At 41.2% G+C, this 21,424-nt stretch overlaps 2 protein-coding genes across 2 annotated transcripts; one reads left to right on the top strand and one right to left on the bottom strand.

The window, feature by feature from the left end:
* The first annotated feature begins 2,528 nt into the window (after window positions 1-2,528).
* LOC103716760 (uncharacterized) lies at window positions 2,529-7,758 on the top strand. The gene is made up of 2 exons (XM_008804910.5): window positions 2,529-3,000; window positions 7,028-7,758. The coding sequence occupies exons 1-2, from the start codon at window positions 2,661-2,663 to the stop codon at window positions 7,558-7,560; spliced, it is 873 nt and encodes a 290-aa protein (XP_008803132.2). The 5' UTR covers window positions 2,529-2,660; the 3' UTR covers window positions 7,561-7,758.
* An 8,279-nt stretch (window positions 7,759-16,037) lies between these two features.
* LOC103716779 (wall-associated receptor kinase-like 20) lies at window positions 16,038-19,512 on the bottom strand. The gene is made up of 3 exons (XM_008804935.6): window positions 18,616-19,512; window positions 18,458-18,523; window positions 16,038-17,332 (listed from the first exon to the last, which is right to left on the bottom strand). Exons 1-3 carry the CDS (start codon window positions 19,412-19,414, stop codon window positions 16,269-16,271), a joined length of 1,929 nt encoding a protein of 642 aa, XP_008803157.4. The 5' UTR covers window positions 19,415-19,512; the 3' UTR covers window positions 16,038-16,268.
* Window positions 19,513-21,424: the final 1,912 nt, after the last annotated feature.

The following is a 21,424-nucleotide window of genomic DNA, read 5'->3' as shown; positions in this document are numbered from 1 at the left end:
TAGATGACAATGTTTGAATCATATTAGTGGAGAGACACATGCACGTAGTTTATGAACCAAACTTGAACAGTTGTATGCTCGAAAAACTGGAAACAATAAATTATTCCTCATAAAGCAAGTGATGTCCTTGAGGTATCAGGATGGAACTCCTATGACAGATCATTTGAATACATTCCAAGGGATCATTAATCAGTTAGCCGCAATGGGTATCAATTTTGATGATGAGGTAAAGGGATTATGGCTTCAAAACACTCTGCCGAACTTGTGGAAAACAGTGAGAATAACATTATCTAACTCAGCCCCGAATGATGTTTTCTCAATAATATAGACTTAAAATCTATCAGGAGATTCAAACACACAGTACAGCAAGTTAGCAATGACGTCTCTGTAGAGTAGAGCCTCTTAATCTTCTTTCTTTTTCTTCTTTCTTTTTTTTTGTGGAACAATGGAGGAAGTGAGGCACTTTCCCTGGATTTATTAATTAAAGAATGGAACAAACGGAATAAGGAGAGCCTCTCAATCAAAAGGCTACTTTTTTGTTAATATGGAGGCCATTGATCAGTTTGGAAGCGTTTTTTTTGATGAAATCATGAGTATCCCCATACAATTCAAGAGCAGGATGATAATGAGGGTGCCTCGACAGTTTAAATCAGCTTATCACTTCTTCACACACCATAGGAAAGATGGTTCGGATCATATTTGACGGAGTTTGTGGAATACAACCTGAAGTGCGGAATTTTCTTTGGAAGAATATCCATAGTAACTTGCCCGCAGTGCAATTTATCGATCATAGGCATGATCATTACTCACCAGAGTGCCAAAGATGTCTTCAAGGTCAGATGTTGGGAGCATTTGCAGATCATTTAATGACAAGAGACCCATTAGAAGCAGAGGCCAAATACTTTATGTCAAGGACTGGCGCCTTAATTTTTATTTTTTTTAAAAAAAATGTGACATTTACAAACAATCCTCAACAATATCAGAAGTTTGATGGTACATAGGTACAGCTGCAAGTTTAGAGTTACAATTTCTCACCAAGGGAATCTAACAAAGTAGCTGACTGGCTAGCCCATTTTGGAAGGGATCAAGAAGGGAAACAAATCTTTCTTGATTTTGAAACTACCTCATGATGTAAATTAGATTAGAAAAAAACTATTTAATTCGGCAATACCGATATATGTTAAATGCAATAAATTATTAGATATGTAGATGAGTAAATTTTGATCAATATATTTTTATGTTGATTTTCTTGTTTCTATCAAAAAAAAAAACAATGACTATGAGGTTGGCCTTCCACTCTATGCAATCAAGCATGGTAACAAAGCCATACTAGTGTTTTCTTGGCATCATAAAACAAAGCTACACATGACCAAAATGTTCTGCTGGGCTAACTTTAGACCCATACCTAGCCCATTCATCAACAAGTTCGAATGGGTACCCAATTTGTGGAGTAATAGCCCTCATTAATATTTAGGAAAAATAACAATAACTTTTGCAGCTCTATCAATTAACTGAACACAAGAAAAGGTCAACTTAAAGCGGCTAAAAAGATAAATTGGAGTAAAGTTCGGTCCCAATTTCACAACGAAAAAACTAATGGGGCTCATCAACATGTGTTTCAAAAGTTTTCGGGGTGTTATCTTGTGCTTTCAGGTAAGTGAAATATTTTTCAGAAAAAAATTACCAAACAAGTACATCAGGAGATGAAAAGAAAATTTTAAAATGCATTTTTACTCTCTTTTTTTGAGCATTTTAAAATGCATTTTTACTCACTTTTTTGAGCTATCCCATCCTCAAATAGAGGATGAAGAGACCGAATCATTGGAAAGCAACTTCAAGCATTCGTCTTTTCTCTTAGCTTATCTGCTATGCGGTGGAAGGGAGAGTGTGGAGGAGAAGAGATAGGACTATCTATCACCACCGAAAAGAGGAAAAAGAAGGCTCCTTTGAATCTCCTCCCCCTCCTCTCTTCCTGCTGCTTGTGGAATTCATTCAAACTTGATATAATAATTATATACAGCATCATATGGTTTAAGTATAACAAAAATATCTTATATTATAACCTATTGCTAGTTCGAACTAGTCCCTACAACATGCATTGAGACAGGTGCTTACCACATATAAAAATTAGAGAAAATTATACAGAAATAAAAATTCATTCAAAAAATTATCTTTTCATACTTGTATATGTTTATTGCTCTCTTCCACCTTTAACCACCATGCTCAATAATAGGTCCAGTTTGGCATTTTTATCTGAGAATTCTGGCCTAGATGAAGAGTAAATATATCATTTCCTTAACTATGAAATAATGATGAAGAGAGGTGGTACATTTAGAATTATATTTATCATTATAGCGGAAGATAGTGGCCAATAACAAAAAAAATAATCATGCCAATTTGGACAGCAAGAAACAAGTAACATCCTGCATCCAACTTAAACTAGTGCCGGCAACTGGACTGCCGGAACTAGTTCAAGCTTAACGTAGGCATTGCAACAAATAAGATCTTATATTGGGAACGGCTGATGATGAATCGCGAACCAGTATCCGCGGAGCCTGAAAGCCTCGTCGCGAAAGACCGGACACGCGTGACTCAGAGAAGCAAAGCGAAAGGTCTAGGGTTCGGGGCTCAGGGCGAGTGTTTGTTCTAAGAGAAAGACGATGGGGGTGGAGGCGGCCCGCCCCCACAAGCTCCGGTGGGGAGAGCTCGACGAGGATGACGGCGGCGACCTCGACTTCCTGCTGCCGCCGCGGGTGGTGCTGGGCCCCGACGAGAACGGGATCAAGAAGACGATCGAGTACCGCTTCGACGACGAGGGCAACAAGGTCAAGGTCACCACCACCACCCGCATCCGCAAGCTCGCCCGCGCCCGCCTCAGCAAACGCGCCCTCGAGCGCCGCTCCTGGCCCAGGTTCGGCGACGCCGCCTGCGAGGACGCCGGCAGCCACCTCACCATGGTCTCCACCGAGGAGATCCTTCTCGAGAGGCCCCGCGCCCCAGGTTTGTTTCTTCTCCCTTTTTGTACCCTCTCAAGATTCCACCTTTTCGTGTTTTCTGAGGGTTTGGATTTGTTTTCTGGGATTATTTCTTGGATTGTATTTGATCTCTCTGAAAATCCTAGTTTCTCATGCTAAAGAAGAAAACAAATAAGGGAAAGGCAGGATCTTTTTTTATCTTCCATGGAATTGGTTACTCATCGAGATATTGATTGGATATGTTTGTTCATTACGTAGAAGGATAATCCTTCCCGATGAAAATTCTGGCGAAGAGGTTGACACATCTATGACATGTGAGAATTCTCCTTTCAAAATATCATTGATCAGACTACAATCGTTGGTCTTATTTTGTTGATCCAAAGAAGAAAAGGACAAATAAGATGTGTTTTTTTGTAGTTCATCATATATCCGATTATTGATCTAATATGTTAGTCACGGTAAAGAGGAGTCCTTGGAAATGAAAATTTTGGTGAAACATCGACGCATGAATTCTATATTAGATTTTTTTGTGCTGAACAATCTCAAATAAATTTCATTTTAATTCAGATTCATTGATGCATACACCTTGAAATGCTTGTCTTCCGTCTTCTGGTAAAAGTGATCTTTTTTGGGTCTTAAACGGGGCTTAAACTGATTGGGCAATGTAGGATTTAGGGGAGCACTTTACTGCCTTATCCTGCAAAAGAATCTTAAAGAATCTTTACTGCTTTGTAATATTTGACCCTTTCCTTTTGTGTTTGTTTGATTTCTTAGCTGATTGCAAATAATCTATGTGCAGGGTTTCTTTGTCTGTGTATGCTTGGGCTATGAACTGTAATGCCTTCAGAGTAGGAGAAGGTAGAGAAGGACTGATGTTTAACACTTAAATCATATGACTTGAGTAATTTTCGGAAATACTAACCGACCTTAGGCTATGTGAATCCTTGAGCAAGTAGATTTTGATTTGGATATATTGGATGTTAAGTTGTCAGTACAGTTAAAGTTTGTAACCATCTGTTGGGGTAGGATTACTAAAATGATATAAGTGATAAGTAGTAATTGTTGCTTGTTCTGGTTAAATTAATATTTCAATAGTATGAGGACCATTGCCGGTGCTTTGGATTGCTTTGGACTCTGACTTTTGCATGTATGCTCTTATCGGAAGGGCATAGTGTAGATTGTTAAAGAGGATTTTGAATAAAATCTTAGCTATAATTCCATTTTAACTGTTTGCTGCAGGCTACAGATCTATCTCTCCTTCAACAGAAGCACCATCTGGGTTCTGTATGATGTGTTTCAACTAAGTCGTGTACTTTTAGTGCGTGAGTGGTTATAGACAAGGATGAAGATGTAAAATAATACATACATCTGATATTACCTATAGATCATGGCCATGAACAGGATACTTCAGCCTATTTTCTGAGATCCATCATGCTGCAATTCATGCATCAATCTGTCAGTCCTTCACAAAAGAGTATGCCCAAGTCCACTTAATAATCCATTCTATCCATAAATCTTCTTCTAAGGAAAGGCTTGAATCTAACAGTCATACGATCCTTGTTGAGGTCTGTTTTGATTACCTTAGTAAACTTCGGATTTGGTAAGGGCCCAATCCATGGTACAGATATTCTACTTATGTAAAGTAGAATTGTGCCTGAAAGGCACAAGGATGGGGCTTACCATCTCTCTAGACGCCATATGTTGGAATTGTACAGAGCATGGACCTTGTAGAGGCACACACCATTATGTTTAAGGGTTGGTATTTGCACCCAAGATGGAGGAGGTTTGATGCTGAAAGACTATTTCTAATGCATATAGTGCTCTTCTCTTGGGCACCTAGAAAAAATGCAAATGATCAGTGAGACTTTGAAGCTCTCCCTCTAACATGAAAACAGACTCTACAAATTTTAAAAAAAAATCCAAAGACAAGAAAACACTGTTTGTTCATTGATAAAGTGGTGTGCAAGAGGAATTCTGAATGAATATTGAAATTGAAGATGGCGACAGAGACTTGAAATTTACTAGAGGAGGTTACGAGGGAATATTGAACAAGAGTGATAGAGCTCAGGAGGAAAAGGTGCCAAGTTCGGTACATGGATATGGGATTCCGTGCTGTTGCGCATAAACATGGATGAGATTGCTGTACGAGTTTTTGATGATGGAGATGTGAGTTGTAGAAATGCAAATCCATCATGAGGTGAAGACTATTTTTATGAATTTGGTCACTACTAGTTGAAGTTGGTAAGGAGTATTATGCTAAGTGGGATGATAAGAAAAAAAATTGTGAAGAAGCATAGAAAACGAAATATGTTGAAGTGGCTGACAAGTTCATAATGAGAAAAGTTGTTTTTGCAACTACTTTTGTTGATGACTAGTCTATTTTTGTTAATGATGAAAGTGTTGAATTTGCTTCAGATAAGCACAAATTTGATGATGTTGGATTACAAGAATAGTTTATGGGCATCATGAATATTGAATTAGAGTTTATAGTTGAACTATTTTAGTTGCCCTACCTCTCTTTTGGGGCTTCAGACCCTGAGGCAACTTCTTTGTAAGCCCTTATATGGAGGGCATAACATGTAGTTCAGTGAGGTTTCTGAATATAATTTTGGTATCATACAATTTAGTAGTCTGCATAACATGTAGTTGAATTTTTTTGTTCAGTTTAGTAGCACCAATTGAATTATTGCAGTATCATACAATTGTTAGCATCATTTATAGATATGCATGTTTCCGCTATGTGCATTTTCCGCTCAAATAATATCATTCTCTGTACACTGTATTAAAAGCCACAAGGTTGCAATTAAAAAAGTTTATTTGCTTGGTATTATTTGGTGGGAGAATCCTCTTTGTGATGAATAACTGCCTTTGGAAGACCTTAATTTTCCAGAAGACCAAATTACATTGAGTCAAACATTGGTTGTATACCTGTCACTTGAGATGGTCCAAATAACAAGTTTCTATGATTCTAAAACCATCTGCAATGGTTTAGTGCCAAGGTTTCATGAACCAGCTTTCTATGATTCTAAAACCATCAGCAACTGGTTCATTGCGGTACTGGTGCATGCCGTACTGAGCCGAGATGTACCGGAACCAGGGGAGGGAGAGAGATGGGGGAGTAGAAGGAGAGCGGATGGAGAGGTGTAATTCGTTGTAGCTAAATCCTAATCCTAGCTAGCGTCATTGTCATGGAGTTGGCGTCATCATGGAGTTGTCGTTGTCGTGGAGCATAAAGAGAGGGGGGGAGAGGAAGATTGAGAGAGTAGAATCGATATATATATATATATATATATATATATATATATATATATATATATATATATATATATATATATATATATATATAGAGAGAGAGAGAGAGAGAGAGAGAGAGAGAGAGAGAGAGAGAGTTTTTATTTTTTAAAAAATGATTCGGTTCCTGAACCGAATCAACCAGCCGAACTGTCTCGATAACTTTTTGGTCCGGTTTAGTGCTGCCCGGAACTGCTTGGTTCAAGATGGTTCGGCGGCTCTTGGTTAATGCTATATAAGTTTCCAGTTAGTTGATGTTGCATTTAGGATCTGCTAGTGCTGTATGTCTTTGCTAATTGGGGGCAGATTTTTTTTTTTTTTTGTTGCATTGTAAACATTGTAATCGCTGAAATCATCTGGGAGTTTGCCCAATGTCGAGCTTTAGGAGCCATTATTTATTTGTAGTATATGCAGTTGTTTTGTAAAAGGATACTTGAAGCAATCATATTCAGCATTCTAATATAAGTTAGGGGCGTCTTTTTCCCACTCTTCTGTTTGTTGCAACCCTTAGGATTTCTAGGGTGTTGTTTCTCTCTAAAAGATCACATTAATTTATGTGGCCTGCAGGATTACTATTTGATACAGCATCAGATCTGAGAAACAGCAGCTAATATGATTAAATTATCATGCATTGTTTTTAATTATTGTTAGTTTTTTCCATTTCATCCCTCTCTTCTTATTTCATTTATATTATTTCCTCAAGCTAAGTCCTTGACCCCCCAGTCGTGTGAGTACTAAAGACTTGGTACCCCTGACTACAGGTAGCAAAGCTGAAGAAACAAAGGTTGCAGGAGACCCGTTGGCTGCTATCGGAAAAGCAGGTGCTGTTCTTATGGTATGCAGGACTTGTGGCAAGAAGGGCGACCACTGGACATCAAGATGCCCCTACAAGGACCTTGCCGCACAAACAGATGGCTTTATTGACAAGCCTCCAGCTGCTGAAACTGCAGCTTCATCAGGCCCTAGCAAGGGAACTTATGTTCCTCCAGGCTTGAGAGCTGGTGCAGAGAGGAGCGGAACTGAGATGAGGCGTCGGAATGACGAGAACTCAGTTCGGGTGACCAACCTTTCTGAGGATACCCGTGAACCTGACCTTCTTGAGCTCTTCCGTCCTTTTGGTCCTGTGACTCGTGTCTATGTTGCTGTTGATCAGAAGACTGGCGTAAGTCGGGGCTTTGGTTTTGTGAACTTCGTCAGTAGGGAAGATGCAGAGAGAGCTATCAGCAAGCTTAATGGTTATGGTTACGATAATCTTATCCTGAGGGTTGAGTGGGCTACTCCAAGGCCTAATTGAATCTGCATGTCGATTGCGGAAAGTTGGAGTTCAGACGAGTGCTTTGTTTTATCTTGCATTTCCCTATTTAAATTTTGCCATGAAATCTCTGGAATATTTTTGCCATCAGCGGATGTGCGCCAAGCATTTGCTTCTTGATCTTGGTTGGATATTTCATATTATAATTTTTATTTATTTATTTGTTTTTGTTAGGGTTAACAGTTGCTTTGGGGTCGAGTGTTTGCTTGACTTGTGATAATTTTGTTCTCTACCTCCTGGACGGTCTAACGTTTTAAATGTTCTGGCGAGTGGAAATGCTCGTTTTCCTAATGCACTTCTTCTTGGTTGGATGCTTTGTCGCAGAGATGCACCATTCTATCATGATTTGCTCCTCTTGCTTTATCTGGCTATGCGAGGTTCCGGCTCTGTTTGTTATTTGGGACAGCGGTATTTTTTTTTCTGAGAACATGTCGTGTTTCCCTGACTGTGCTTGGAGAGGGGCTGATGTGACAATGAAAAGGCCTCGAAATATTGGTAGCGGATCGGACTGATCATGATATATCTTGAAGGATTAGTTTTAGTGGGAACGTGGTGGTTATAGCATATAGAGTCGCTGGGGAGATTAGCGGAGCTTGCGGTTTCTCTTGCAGTTGGGACAAAAATTCCAAAGTCACAGAACTCTGAGAATGATTCGGGAAATATGGAAGTTATTTCATCATATCCTGCTGACATTATACGGTACGAAAACTTTATGGCAGCCACAGCGAAGCAAAATATTCACAGCATAATAATAACTAGTTCCTCTTCCCTGTAGACTTCTTGAGGGGTGGGTGCAGAGTAACATGCAGGTGCCACACCATACCATGCCATCGTCGGACCCAGATAGAGGTATTTGCTATTTATAGGCATGCCCTCCTCCTAGGCACTATGCTGCTGCTCCAAACCACCGGCCTTGATGCTCGTAATATACTTGATCTCCTCAGTCACATCCTTCATGGATGGCCGGTTCTGCCTCCTCTCCTCCAAGCAACCCATGTCGAGGAACCCCAGTGCCTTCATGGTGTCCAGCTCCAGCTGGGTGGCGCCCTCCTTGAGCGAGCCATCCGCCACCTTCATCAGCCTCTCCTCCTCCACCCTGCTCTGCACGTACACTTACATCACTAGGTCCCCTGTTGAAATCGATCTCCTTTTGCGACGTCAACAACTCCAGCAGCAGCACCTCGAAGCTGTACGCATCGCTCTTGTCGGTCAGCCGGTAATTCCAGGGGTCAAGGTAGCCGAGGGTGCCTTGGGCGTAGGTAAAGATGTGGCCGATGTCGAATATGATTTCTTAACATTGTCGCTGTGAATGAGGATTCATATATATATATATATATACACATATGGAGCTATAATAGCTCTAGCAAGCTATCATCAAAAGGATTTAAATCAGTACATGCGTGAAAACTCTTCTTTTTGAAGGGTGCAGTAGTTACGGTTCCATTAGTTGGCTTGGACCATGGATAGGCTGGCTCAAGCGACAAAACTCTGATATTAATCTTCTGCAGCAGAAAATTTTGGAGGCATCCATTTGCTTGAAGGATTTAGATTGCTTTTTTCTTAGCACATGACTCTTTTATGATAATTCATCAAGATCAAGCTCAGACCCATAGCGCCTCATAACTGTTCTCCTTCTTGGGTGGATATTATATCACTTAAGGCTAGTTTGATCATTCTTAAATTTTTGCTGACATGGCAATTTAGTCCCATTTAAGTTAATGGTTTGGCTAATATTCTATTGAGTTATGAGTTAATGCCATTAATTTAACTAAGTATAAGTGTAGATTTTATAAATTAGTGGATTATAAGTGTAATAAATATAAATCTCAAGAGAATTTTTGTAATTTACTCGTTTATTTATATTCTGGTATTTTGAGAAATCAGTTTTCCTGCAATTGTTCCCCTCACCCTTAGAAGAATACGACAATAATCAATAGGGTCAAAATATCCCACCAAATTCTGAACCCCCTCCAAGACCGAGAGTCTCTTTATAAACGTAGTCAAAAACAGACCCGCCGCTTCGATGATTGTTCGAGTTGGTTCAAACTAAAATGCTTTTATTCGGTATTAGATATCTCTAAACAAATTACCATTTGATTTGACTTATATTCTGAATGGTAGTATGGGAACAATGATCAGAGCGGAGAAATTTAGAAAAAAAAAAAAGAAGGGAATATGGGGTTGCGAAACAAACCGAGATTGGAACCTTTGTTTTTCTATTAAAATTCATGGCCTTTTGTTACCTTAAAAAGTAAAAGGAGGAAAATGGTGCACCCATCGAACACCATGAGAGCGCTTGAAGATCCACTCGGATCGCTAACCTATTGTTGGCTTTAGAGAGGCCCAATTGGAGTCTCAGAGGTGAGGCCATCCTGAGGCATTCCTTTGGACTGGGGGAGGAGCATCGAGAGCCGCAGCTATTGGTGGATGAGTCTGATTGATTTATTTCCAATGGCAGGTTCTTTTGATGGGGTTTTGGCCATAACTAAGAATTGAAAACGTTCTTCCATCCTACTTTTTCCTCGCCCATCCTGATCAAGAGTGCGGAAGAAGGGACTTCGGCAGCGGGCGTTCACCACCCCTCTAACCCACCAATGTCCCTATGGCCAGCATTGAACCTGTCGAAATTGTTCTTATTTTTTTTCCAACAATTTCAAAGCCTGTTTCTATTTTTTAGACCATGGATTCATGGCGAAACAACATGAAATTGAATTGGAGGTTAACACACCAAAATCAAAATCAAAGCATAAAATACCATGCAGAAGATTTCAACAAAGTTAGGTGATGAAGGGGTTTCGATCCAAGCTAAATAAAATATTTTACTCAGTTAATCTACTGAAAGATAAATCGAATTCCAAGATCCAATAGAAACATGGATTTGATCATGGAGAGGAGAGATGATTCAGGTCTTCACAAAATTAGACTCATTGTTTAAATCTGAAAATTAAAAGATAAAATTTTTAATTATTCAGTTCCTAACCTTGCAATGAGATTAGAATTTTCGTTGATGCCATGGATTGATCCTTCCTCCAGCGGCCAGCAGAAGTTTTTTTGCTCTCTTTTTGGGTACTTACCTAACAAATGCTTTAATAAACTTCCAACACAAAAGAAAGAGAACAAATGATTTTGATTTGATAATTTGATCAAAATTTAATATCCAAATAAAAGATTGATAGGAAATTTCAATATAGCCACCAAATAAAAAAGTTTCACATCATCTGAAAAAGTTGTCCGATGATCCCGACGAATCCAACGAGAAGGACAAGAAAAGCAAGAACCAAATTATTTAATGAATATATTTTGGATAATATTTTTTGTTTTGCACCACTATGCCCAAATCAAAGCAGCTATATAAGAGCAAATTAGATAAAAAATTTTATATGATACATAATAGTAGACACCAGTTCGAATATAGCGATCAATTCAAAATAGAACTAAAACAAACAAAGGTGCACACTATGAGAACATGCAAGAGGATATGACTCCATGCATTTGCTCTTATTTAATAAAAAGGGAAACCACGAACATAGAGATAGAACTTGCTGATCAAGCCATCATGTTGAGAACGGTCCCGAGGAAGAAGGTGAAGTATGAGACCGCTAGTGTAACCCACATGATGCGCTTCACTGTGTGGGAGGTGGGTGGTTTCATGGTGCCGATCAAAAGTTGCATGAGATGGATCACGAGAACTAGAATGAGGGTGAAATTGATGAAACTAGCAACAGCGTACAGCTTGAAAGCCAGTTTGTGGGACTCGGATTCGGCACTAGCAGGCACCAGGGTTTTTAGGGCTTTGGAGAGGCACAATTGGAGTATTGGTGGTAAGGCCGTTTCGAGGAGGTTTGTTTGGGTAGGAGCAGTTACCTACCGATGGTTGAGTCTCAAAATGCAACCCTATCCTATATTTTTTTAAAAAAAGTTACATATTAATGATATAAAAAATGAAACTACGAATCATTGCACAAATCTATTATCAAAAAACATATGATAATATCTTTAGACTCTTCTCGAATAAAGCTATCATCTAAGTGGGTATGAGTCATTCTATAGAACTTTACCTCATCAGACTCCCTCCTATGTTCTTCTATCTATAAAAAAAATAGTATATGTTATATGATATATGGTCCATGATACATGATACATGATACATGATACAAGATACATAGTTCAATATGAAGAATAAAGTTTCAATTTGAAGTAAAGAAGTCCAAAAGTTTGTGTTTATGTCAAGAAGTCCAAAAATGAATACAATTGAAGCTCGACCTATAGTTAATAATTCAGAAACAATGCTTGCCTTAGACCTTCAAATGGAAGCCGAGTCTGCCAAAGTTAACCATAAACAGGTGTAGATATGAATAATTTGGACTTGATTCTGAGGCACAGTGGAGAACAACTAGGACTGGTTTTCATGCAGGCTCTACACTCTATCAATACACATGGGAAATGAATCAACTTGTCATTACATCAAAAAGTTTGGACAAACTAACATTTGGAAGAGATGTTCCAAGTTAAGGAGTTTTATGAGAAATATTCTGACATATTTTCTTGGGAAAAAGAATAATAGCATGCACATTAGCTGATCTGGTTCAGAACTGGTTAAGTGTGTTTCATTTTTTATTGTTCCACTTTCATAGCTTATATGTTCTGTGCCATGTAGAGTATCACAGTTGTCCTGTTGACACAGAATTCTTTTTTCCTTCCAGATATCTACTTCATGTAATAAAATGTTTTTAAGAATTTCTACTTCTCTCCCTCATAATTCAAACAATATGGACCAAGTCCTTCCCTGATGTGTCAAGCTAAGAGATCATAAATAATATTTTTAAATGTGAGAGATCAACAAGGTAACAACCCCAGTAAGATTCAGATCACAGACTCAGAAAAGAAAATTCAACAAGTAAGGCAAATAAATGGGTTCATCTCAACTGTATTTATTTGGTCAATAGCTCTCCATGTTATAGGCTTCCAGCAAACTCAAAGAATATCTATAAATATGTATAGACAAAAAATTCATGATCGCGATCCATTTTGCAATGGGTGATTGAAAAGCCAAAAATAAGTCTATCATTCGGCAATGAAATATATTTCAGTCTTCTAGGTTTCAGTATACCCATCTATATGAAAAGCTCACAATAGCTAATAGAAGCATCTAATCAGCATAAATAGTCGCCATACTTTGGTCCATATATCCGAGGAGTTCTAACATAAGCTCATAAAAGTAAACTTATTTTAAAGTAACCTTGAGAATTTTCAAAATCCTTGCTTTGGTTTTGCAATCATCAACAGAATTCAGGAAAGATGGCTATTGTCCTAACTAATCCCAGTTCTTCAATGCATTGAAGAAATCGATGTTTGCATGAAAGTGGTGGTGAGATCCAAAAAGATTTCAATTATATTTCCCGAAAAATTGCCATGGTATGTACAAAAGTTCCTCCTCTCAAGCAAAATCTGGCCATCCCATTATAAACACCATATAGGAGTACCATCTCCAGCCCAAGTTATATCATTTCATACTTATCGTATAATGAATCTCCTGAGAACAGACATGAATAAAGCCTATCTATGAGTATAAAGAAATGGTTATCATGAAGTAGTTGTTTTTTTCCTAAAGAAAGAAAATTTGGATTGCTAAAGGAGAATTAATACCTGCATATATAATGCAACCATCTGAGCTCCATGCATCGAACCGAGTAATGGGCCGTAATTAGAGGAGGTAAAACGTGTACCCTTTGGATAAATCCTCAATAGGTTCTTTTGAGTAAACCTACAAAAAAGATTTGTGCAGCTCGGGAATTTGTGCTCCAACGTATTTTACATGCAGAAATTTATCAGGCAAAATTTAGTTCATGAGAATAAAAAAAAAAAGCGAGATGCGTATTATTTAAGATAACCTGCAATCTCTTCACTTCTCAACTATTTGACTTAAATGGAAGGTGTGCAACCGAAGGCTTATGCATGCTCACACCAATAGAAAAGAGGGCAGATATGAAATATCACCTAAAAGTATTATGTTCTTTTCTAAAGGTACTAGACAATTTCAGTTCCATGAGAAATTACAGCTTTTTCAAACACTAGCTCACTTAAGCTAAGACCAGTTACTTTATCAGGATCAATTTTAAATGCATCAGCTCGCTCTCCCTTTCTTTTTTTGGCAGCAATTACTATTAGACGCTTGTACTCAGGTGCAACTATCTGATGTGGTTTTTTATCACCTTCATCAGGATCTTCATCTTCATGGTGGTGTTCGCTATGTTCATGCACGATCTGCAAGTCAATAAGGAATACATCAAAGTTGCACAATTACAGATAAAGAATTGAGGAGTAAGTGAAAAATTATGATTGATCTTTTGTTTTTTTCATAATATCAATCGTTGGATTGCGTCTTGCGTAGATCGCAAGGCATTCCCAAACCTTCATTCATCTACCAGGATAGATCTCGAAGCGACCACTGTACAGTTCAATGGTGGATTCATACGAAGGAAGGTGAGTCCTTTCACATGAAAAATAAAAGAACCGCATCTCTTGCATGAAAGAAGGAGTCATCTTCCTTCGCACGTATCCACCATTGCAATTGTCACTAACAGAGCTGTGCAAGCAAATGAATGAATGTAGTTCAGTTTAGTTTTAAGATCTGTGTGAGGCGCGATCAAATTATTAACATCGCAAGAGGACGTCAATCATTCTTTGGCACCAAAGATACAACTCCAGTCCGCCTTTCTTGACCATAAAAAGTTCTAGCTGAAGCTAGCCTATTGGTTCCGTTGACCACTCGGTCTCTCGGTGTTGAACCATCCCGGCCGGCAGTGAGCGCTTATTTTTGCTCCGTTTTCTTGGCTGCGATGCTCGGCGCGGTAAATGGTCCATGCGGGCCTTACACATAGCCAGTTGAGAGATCCTCACCAGGTTACCTTTACTTTTGTCCCATAAGACGTCTTGGAAATGAGTACATGGCTATTCTCATTGTTTACATGACAACGTCTTGGAAAGATGTCTTAGCAGCACCAAATTGTTGTCATATTCTCATTGCTGCTTTCTGTTTCCTCCAAATGGAAGTTCCATTCACAGAATCACAGGTGCATTCATTGCCAAGCTTGTGGTCGGCGGGTCCCAGACTAATAAACCTCTATGGCATCTCTTTTATTAGTTAATATGGAACTATAGCAATCTCTCCTATCCAATCTCGTGATACATTTGTGAGGGATGACACTTGCTCAAGAGAGGGAAGCTCACCCGTCGCGCCGGTCCTACTTGATCCTGGTATTTTTCAGAGCGAGCGGTTCATAAAGATTGTGATGCTTGTCACGAAGCTCAAATGTATCCCGAAAAAGGGCTATGATTAGGAAACATTTGAAGGCCCAGTAAGTTTGTTAAATTCTGGCCCAGCTAACCTGCAAATCATAACCAAGCCTCAAACATGATCTCATCATCTAATATGCTCTTCCACCTTTTATCAAGAAGATTCCAAACCGCGCCTATATTACTGGGTTGCGGTTGATGATGTTTTTATAGGACTTTCTCGTAAAAGTTTGAACTGAACTTGTTTTGGGATTTGAGATGAAGAAGGTCCGGCAAACTTTGATGCAAATCACCCAGCTAAGAGCCACCTTCATGAAAAATTTTGGTTACCTTGAAATTAAAGGAATCATTACCTTGAAATTTTGAAAAATTGATGTCCTCTTCATAAAAGAAGTACATTGGAAGAACAATGTGTGTGTGTGTGTGTGTGTGTGTGTGTGTGTAGAAAAAACGATCGTAGATTATGGAAGAGCCATGATAACCTTTTCATCAATCAGGATGCAATCAGGATGCAATCAACACTTATCAGCTGATTTTCAATCTTAGGATTTACCGAATCTCACATTCTCGCAAGCCTGACCTTTATTTTCCAGTTGCGCTTTTCTAAGAATAGAATAGCTAATAAACAATATTTCATTTCTTCTGCTACTCTGCTCACAGAAACAGTATAATTCGATATGTACAGTAAGGCATGCGCTGAAAAAAGAAAGAGAGGTCTAACAAGCCACTATATACAACTGCATAATGGAAAAGATACCTGAAGGAAGGTCGCAAAATTCCTTTATAAATCATATTTTCCATACAATCTTCAAATCCAGAGAATTCAATCTCTATCTAAACCTTGAGCCCATGACGTGAGGTTGCTCTCTGGCCATGCAAGGTTCCACCTCTGTTATTTGGGACAGCGGTATTTTTTTTTTCTGAGAACATGTCGTGTTTCCCTGAATGTGCTTGGAGAGGGGCTGATGTGGGAATGAAAAGGCCTCGAAACATGGATGGAAATATTGCTAGTGGATCGGACCGGTCATGATATATGTTGAAGGATTAGTTTTAGTGGGAACATGGTGGTTTTAGCATCAAGAGTCGTTGGAAAGATTAGTGGAGCATACAGTACTTTCTCCCGCAGCTGTGACAAAAATTCCAAAGGCACAGAACTCTGAGAATGATTCTGGAAAACATATCCTGCTGACATTATAAGTACGAAAACATTGTGGCATCCACAGCCACAGCGAAGCAAAATATTCACAGCATAATAATAACTAGTTTCTCTTCCCTGTAGACTCGTAGAGGGGTGGGTGCAGAGTAACATGCAGGTGCGACGCCATACCATGGCATCGTCGAACCATCGTCGAACCCGGATAGAGGTATTTACTATTTCTAGTCATGCCCTCCTCCTAGGCACTGTGCTGCTGCTCCACGCCACCGGCCTCGATGCTCATAATATACTCGATCTCCTCAGTCACCTCCTTCATGGACGGCCGGTTCTGCCTCCTCTCCTCCAAGCAACCCAGGGCGAGGAAACCCAGGGCCTTCATGGTGTCCAGCTCCACCTGGGTGGCGCCCTCCTTGAGCGAGCCGTCCACCACCTCCATCAGCCTCTCCTCCTCCACCCTGTTCTGCACGTACACAGCCAGGTTCACATCATCGGGTCCCCTGTTGAAGTCGATCGCCTTCTGCGACGTCAGCAGCTCCAGCAGGACCACTCCGAAGCTGTACACATCGCTCTTGTCGGTCAGCTGGTAGTTGCGGTAGTACTCGGGGTCGAGGTAGCCGAGGGTGCCCTGGGCGCAGGTGGAGATGTGGCTGAGGTCGGACTCGGCCAGACGGGAGAGCCCGAAGTCCGAGACCTTCCCGTTGAGCTTCTCGTCGAGGAGGATGTTGCTGGACTTGACGTCGCGGTGGTAGATGGGGGGCACGGCGGAGGAGTGCAGGTAGGCGAGGCCCTCGGCAGTCTGGCGGGCAATGGAGAGGCGGCAGCGCCAGGGGAGCGGCGGGCGGAGGCCGTGGAGGTGGTCGGAGAGAGTTCCGTTTGGAATGAACTCGTAGACCATGAGGGGCTGATCGAGGTCAACGCAGCAGCCGAGGAGGCGGACAAGGCTGCGGTGGTTGACCTGGGACAGGATGCGGACCTCGTTAAGGACCTGGTCGGTGGACTTGGTGTTGCCGAGCTTGGCGCACTTGACGGCCAGCGGGGTGCCGTCCTCGAGGACGCCCTTGTAGACCTCGCCGTAGCCGCCGATGCCGAGGAGGTTCTCGCGGGAGAAGTTGGCAGTGGCCTTCTTGATCTCTTTCCCGGTGAAGTACTTGGCGGAGCGGCCGCTCGTATTGTTGGTGTTCAGGAGCTCCTCCCGCTCCTTGGCCAGGCGCTCTCGGGCCTCGCGGATGCGCCGCTGCCGCCGGTAGAAGAGGAAGCCCGCCGTGCCCACGAGCAGTGCCGCGCCCAGACCCGACACCAGCCCTGTTTCGGGAACCAACTTCAGTGAGTTTGAGACGCTAGCAACAGCCTCCCCCCTCTTCCCACAAACAGGTGCGACCTAATTGTCTCCAGTCCTATCCCTGTAACTAGCGGCAGCGCTAATTTATGCTACCTAGAGATCAAGTATTTCTCATATTTATTTAGATTAAGATTTTTTTGCCAGTTATTAGATGGCTTTTTGACTTCATCCACTCTTACAAAACTATTAACAGATAATGCATGCGTTGTTTTCTAAAAAAGCTAACAGTGCTGAAGATTGAATAATAGGTTATCTGGTTCGCCGTACTAGATCTTATTTTTAGGATTCTTCTACATGTCTTTCTCCTTGAATTTTTTGTTTTCTGATTACTGCAGATATATTTACACTGTATTTTTTTAATTTTCCAACTTGCAAAAAGAAAAATCATAGGCTACACCAAGGAGGTCAGATGAATATTATTTGAACTCCCAGGGAGCTTGATCACAACCGTACACCAAACATGCAACTGAAGAACGATTTGATCTTTAAAGAATTCTCGAGAAGGTAATATTGATCTACGCATCTAGATGGTAAAAAGAGCCAAAGTTGAAGCCATCCTCTGCAAACAATTATGCGCGCGCGCAAAAAAAAGAAGAAAAAAAGGTACGGTTCAGGTCCACTTTGTAGTGTTAGAATATTACTTCCACTACCGGTCCACCAATACCGTCTTACCGAGTTATAAGAACCAAGACGGAGGTACTACAGTAATTTTGATCCATGTCAAAATCTTGTTGAATTTAAAAGCTTATATTAAGATATCAGACCCCTTGAAATGGTCCGCTCTCCTGCTTTGTCGTCTTTCCAACTATTCTACTTTCATTGAGCAGAAACGGGCTGCAGCTGGGTGCTATCAGGTGTTTGATATACCCATATAAACGGCAGAGAACTATACTAATTTCAGCATAAGGAGGTAGGTGATGAATATATATATCGACCATGACTATTTGAAGAAAAAAGGTATCATTTTGCAAGAAACAAATATCTTGATCCGATACCAATTCACGATTCATTTTAAAAATAAAATAACCAATCATAATAGCATTAGCACAATCTAAAATTGATAAAAAAAAGAAGAAGAAGAAGCTCACCGGCAATCAGAGGCCCATGGTTTGTTCCACCGCATCCTCCCGTACTCTCACAGGAATCCGTAACATCTACATGGGAAAGGGAACGACGAAGAGTCACGGAGGAGATTAATATAGCGAGTAATCCGGAGAAGAAAGAAACGGATGACGGTCAAACTCACTCTCGGCACAGGTGCCGCTGATGGGGTCCCAAGTCAAAGCAGCCTCCGAATTGCAGAAGCACCGGTTGACCGTCCCGCCCGACGCCGGATCCGCCCTGCACGTGGCGTTGACGCCGGCCTCGCAGTCGGCCTGGGACCGGCAGATCGGCTCCCGGGGCGACGACCACAGAAGCTCCACCCCGGAGCTGTCCCCCCACCGCGCCACCGGCGTCCCGGCGGCGTCGAGATTGACGAAGCTGCGGTAGGCGCTGCACCCGACGCCGGAGGCCCGGACGGCGTAGGAGGTGGAGGAGCCGCCGGCGACGAAGGTGCAGCAGATGGAGATGGGGCGGCAGGCGGCGGCGTCGGCGGTGGCGTTGACGTAGATGTGGCAGAGGCTGTTGGAGGAGCAGTTGAGGGGGGAGAGGAGGAGGCGGGAGGTGCAGTTGAGGAGCATGATGGTGTTGCTGCTGGAGACGTTGAAGGGGAGGGAGCTGTTGAGCATGATGCCCTGGGAGTGGAGGTCCGTGGTGACGCAGGCAGAGGCGGAGGCGAAGGGGGCAGGGCGGATGACGAGGCGCTGGATGGAGGGGTGGATGGACGTGATGGGGTAGGAGGAGCCGTTGAGGGCGTCGAAGAAGAGGGAACGCGTCGTATTGTCGCATCGGATCTTGTACAGGGGGTCCCCGCAGCCCTCCGCCGTGCTCAGAGGGTACGGCACGGCGGTGGAGCCGCACGAGGGGCACACCTTGGCGCCGGCCAAACAAGAGGAGTACACCAGGAAGAGGAGCAAAGTGGGAAGGAGGAGGGGTTTCGCCATTTGTGGGTTGGGGTTAGACGGTTGGGAGAATTGGGGGCGGAGACACAGGAGGAGGAGGAAGGGGAGAAGAGTGGACTTGAGAACTTGAAATGGATTGATGGGTGGAAGGGTTTTTAATGTGCGAACAGCTGAATGGATGGGAGAGATTTATTTTTTATTTTTTTCCTTTTACTTGTTGCAAATTTAATGCAATAGTAATTGGGATGTCAGTTGCTTTACCTAATAAGCTCGACGACTTTCTCTTATTGGAAGACAAGGTACCATGTGTAAGTACCAAGGGGGCCCCATCAGGTCCGGATTTAGGGTTCTATGTCAAAATAGGGAAATTGTGAGGGTTGCTCAGGTACCAGCTGAAAATATTTAGGGCTCGTATGGTCCGTGAGAAATTTTTTTTTTTAAAAAAAATAATTTTTGAAAAATAAATTTTTAAAAAAAGCATATTTAGGAAAGTACTTTTGGTATGTTTAGTTGACCATAAAAAAATAACAAATTTACAAAGTATTTATATTTAGTTGGCCATCTACTTTCTTAGAAAAGTTATATATAATTCTTATTATATCCTTAATAAAAATTAAATTTTTAATGTCTCTTTAATGCTTATTTAATATTGAAGGGATTTTTTAAAAAAAAATAAAAATGGAGTGATTCCTGCCTCATGGAAAAAGTAAATTTTCCATGTTTCTTATGAGAAAGACTTTCCCATGAAATATGGGAATCATATTTCCATGAAAATACAACTTTTCCATGAAATGTGGGAATCATATTCCCATGGAAATACAACTTTCCCTTCTCTCTCTTTTGAAAACTCCAACCAAACAAGAGGCATCTCATTACTTTTCCGTTGACCACACTTTCCCCCCTTCTTTTCCCACGAACCAAATGAGCCCTTAGTTGTCGGATGGCTAGTTATACGGCTAACCATGTGGACACTATTTTGTGAACTCTATGCTGGATATTTTTTTCTAAATTATTTTATATTTTATTTTCTAATTTATATAAGATATATTTTTTCGAGATTGGTATAAAAAAAAAAATCTATTTTTCACAAAAAGAAAAAAAAAGGACTTTTCATTCAAACTTTGCGGTTGTTCTGGAAACGAGAAGGTTTGATGCTGATCATTTAAAGATCAAAACTATGGTACGAGGGAGTGCGCCCTAAGTATTTGTTGCTGGTACTCCGCGATATGGCGGTGATCTTTTGGATTTATTTGTATTTTGGATTGGAGGTTGGAGTTTGACTAGCGTATTTTACTGACTTTGGTGTCGACTTCTCCCTCCTCAAGTTCTCCTGCAGATTCCCTTCGCACCAAGAACGTAGACTACACCAACTTATTCCACAATCATAGGGCCTTTCATCTTTTGCACTACATATATCTCAAGCACCGCTGTTCGTCAATCTCATCTTTTCCTTCAATGGAAGCGACTATAACGGAACAACAGGACAGAGAGATTAAGTTTTGAAAAATTTAACCAAGCTCCAATTGCTTCCCAAGCCCATATCTTGGTGATCATATGTGCTCGACGTTGAGTTCATCAATGAGAAGGAGACAACGAGACATCGCAGTCGCTGTAATGGACAAAAAGAATGTCGAAAGGTGCTTTCACTTGCACATAGCTTATGGGAAATGATCGAATTGCTCCTTCATTTCGATGATATTTTTAACCGAAGCCCGGATCTATCTAGCTTGATGAGAGGGGACGACGAAGGTGGGGTGCTCGCTATAATTTTGCTATAATTCTTCTTGTCATAGAAATTGGAGCGACGAAGGTGGCAGCCAGCGGTTCATTTACGAGGACGCCATTTATATGCCTGCAGCCTTTTATGGAGGCTTGGATACAGCAGGAAGGGTCAAAAAGTCAAAGTCAACAACCATCTCAGAAGCTTCCGAGCAGGATGGCCATCGACATCACTCACGATATTGGAGTCGACGGTAGGATCCCCCAAGTCCCTTGTTTCCACGGGTGGACTGCTGCGGATAAGACCAATTAGTTGACCGGGGAGGTCCTGCA

The sequence above is a fragment of the Phoenix dactylifera genome, chromosome 17 (assembly GCF_051530095.1).
Source record: "Phoenix dactylifera cultivar Ajwa chromosome 17, Ajwa_hap1_PhDact_Kaust_v1.1, whole genome shotgun sequence".
NCBI lineage: Eukaryota > Viridiplantae > Streptophyta > Magnoliopsida > Arecales > Arecaceae > Phoenix > Phoenix dactylifera.
This window is presented reverse-complemented; position numbering and strand designations above follow the sequence as displayed.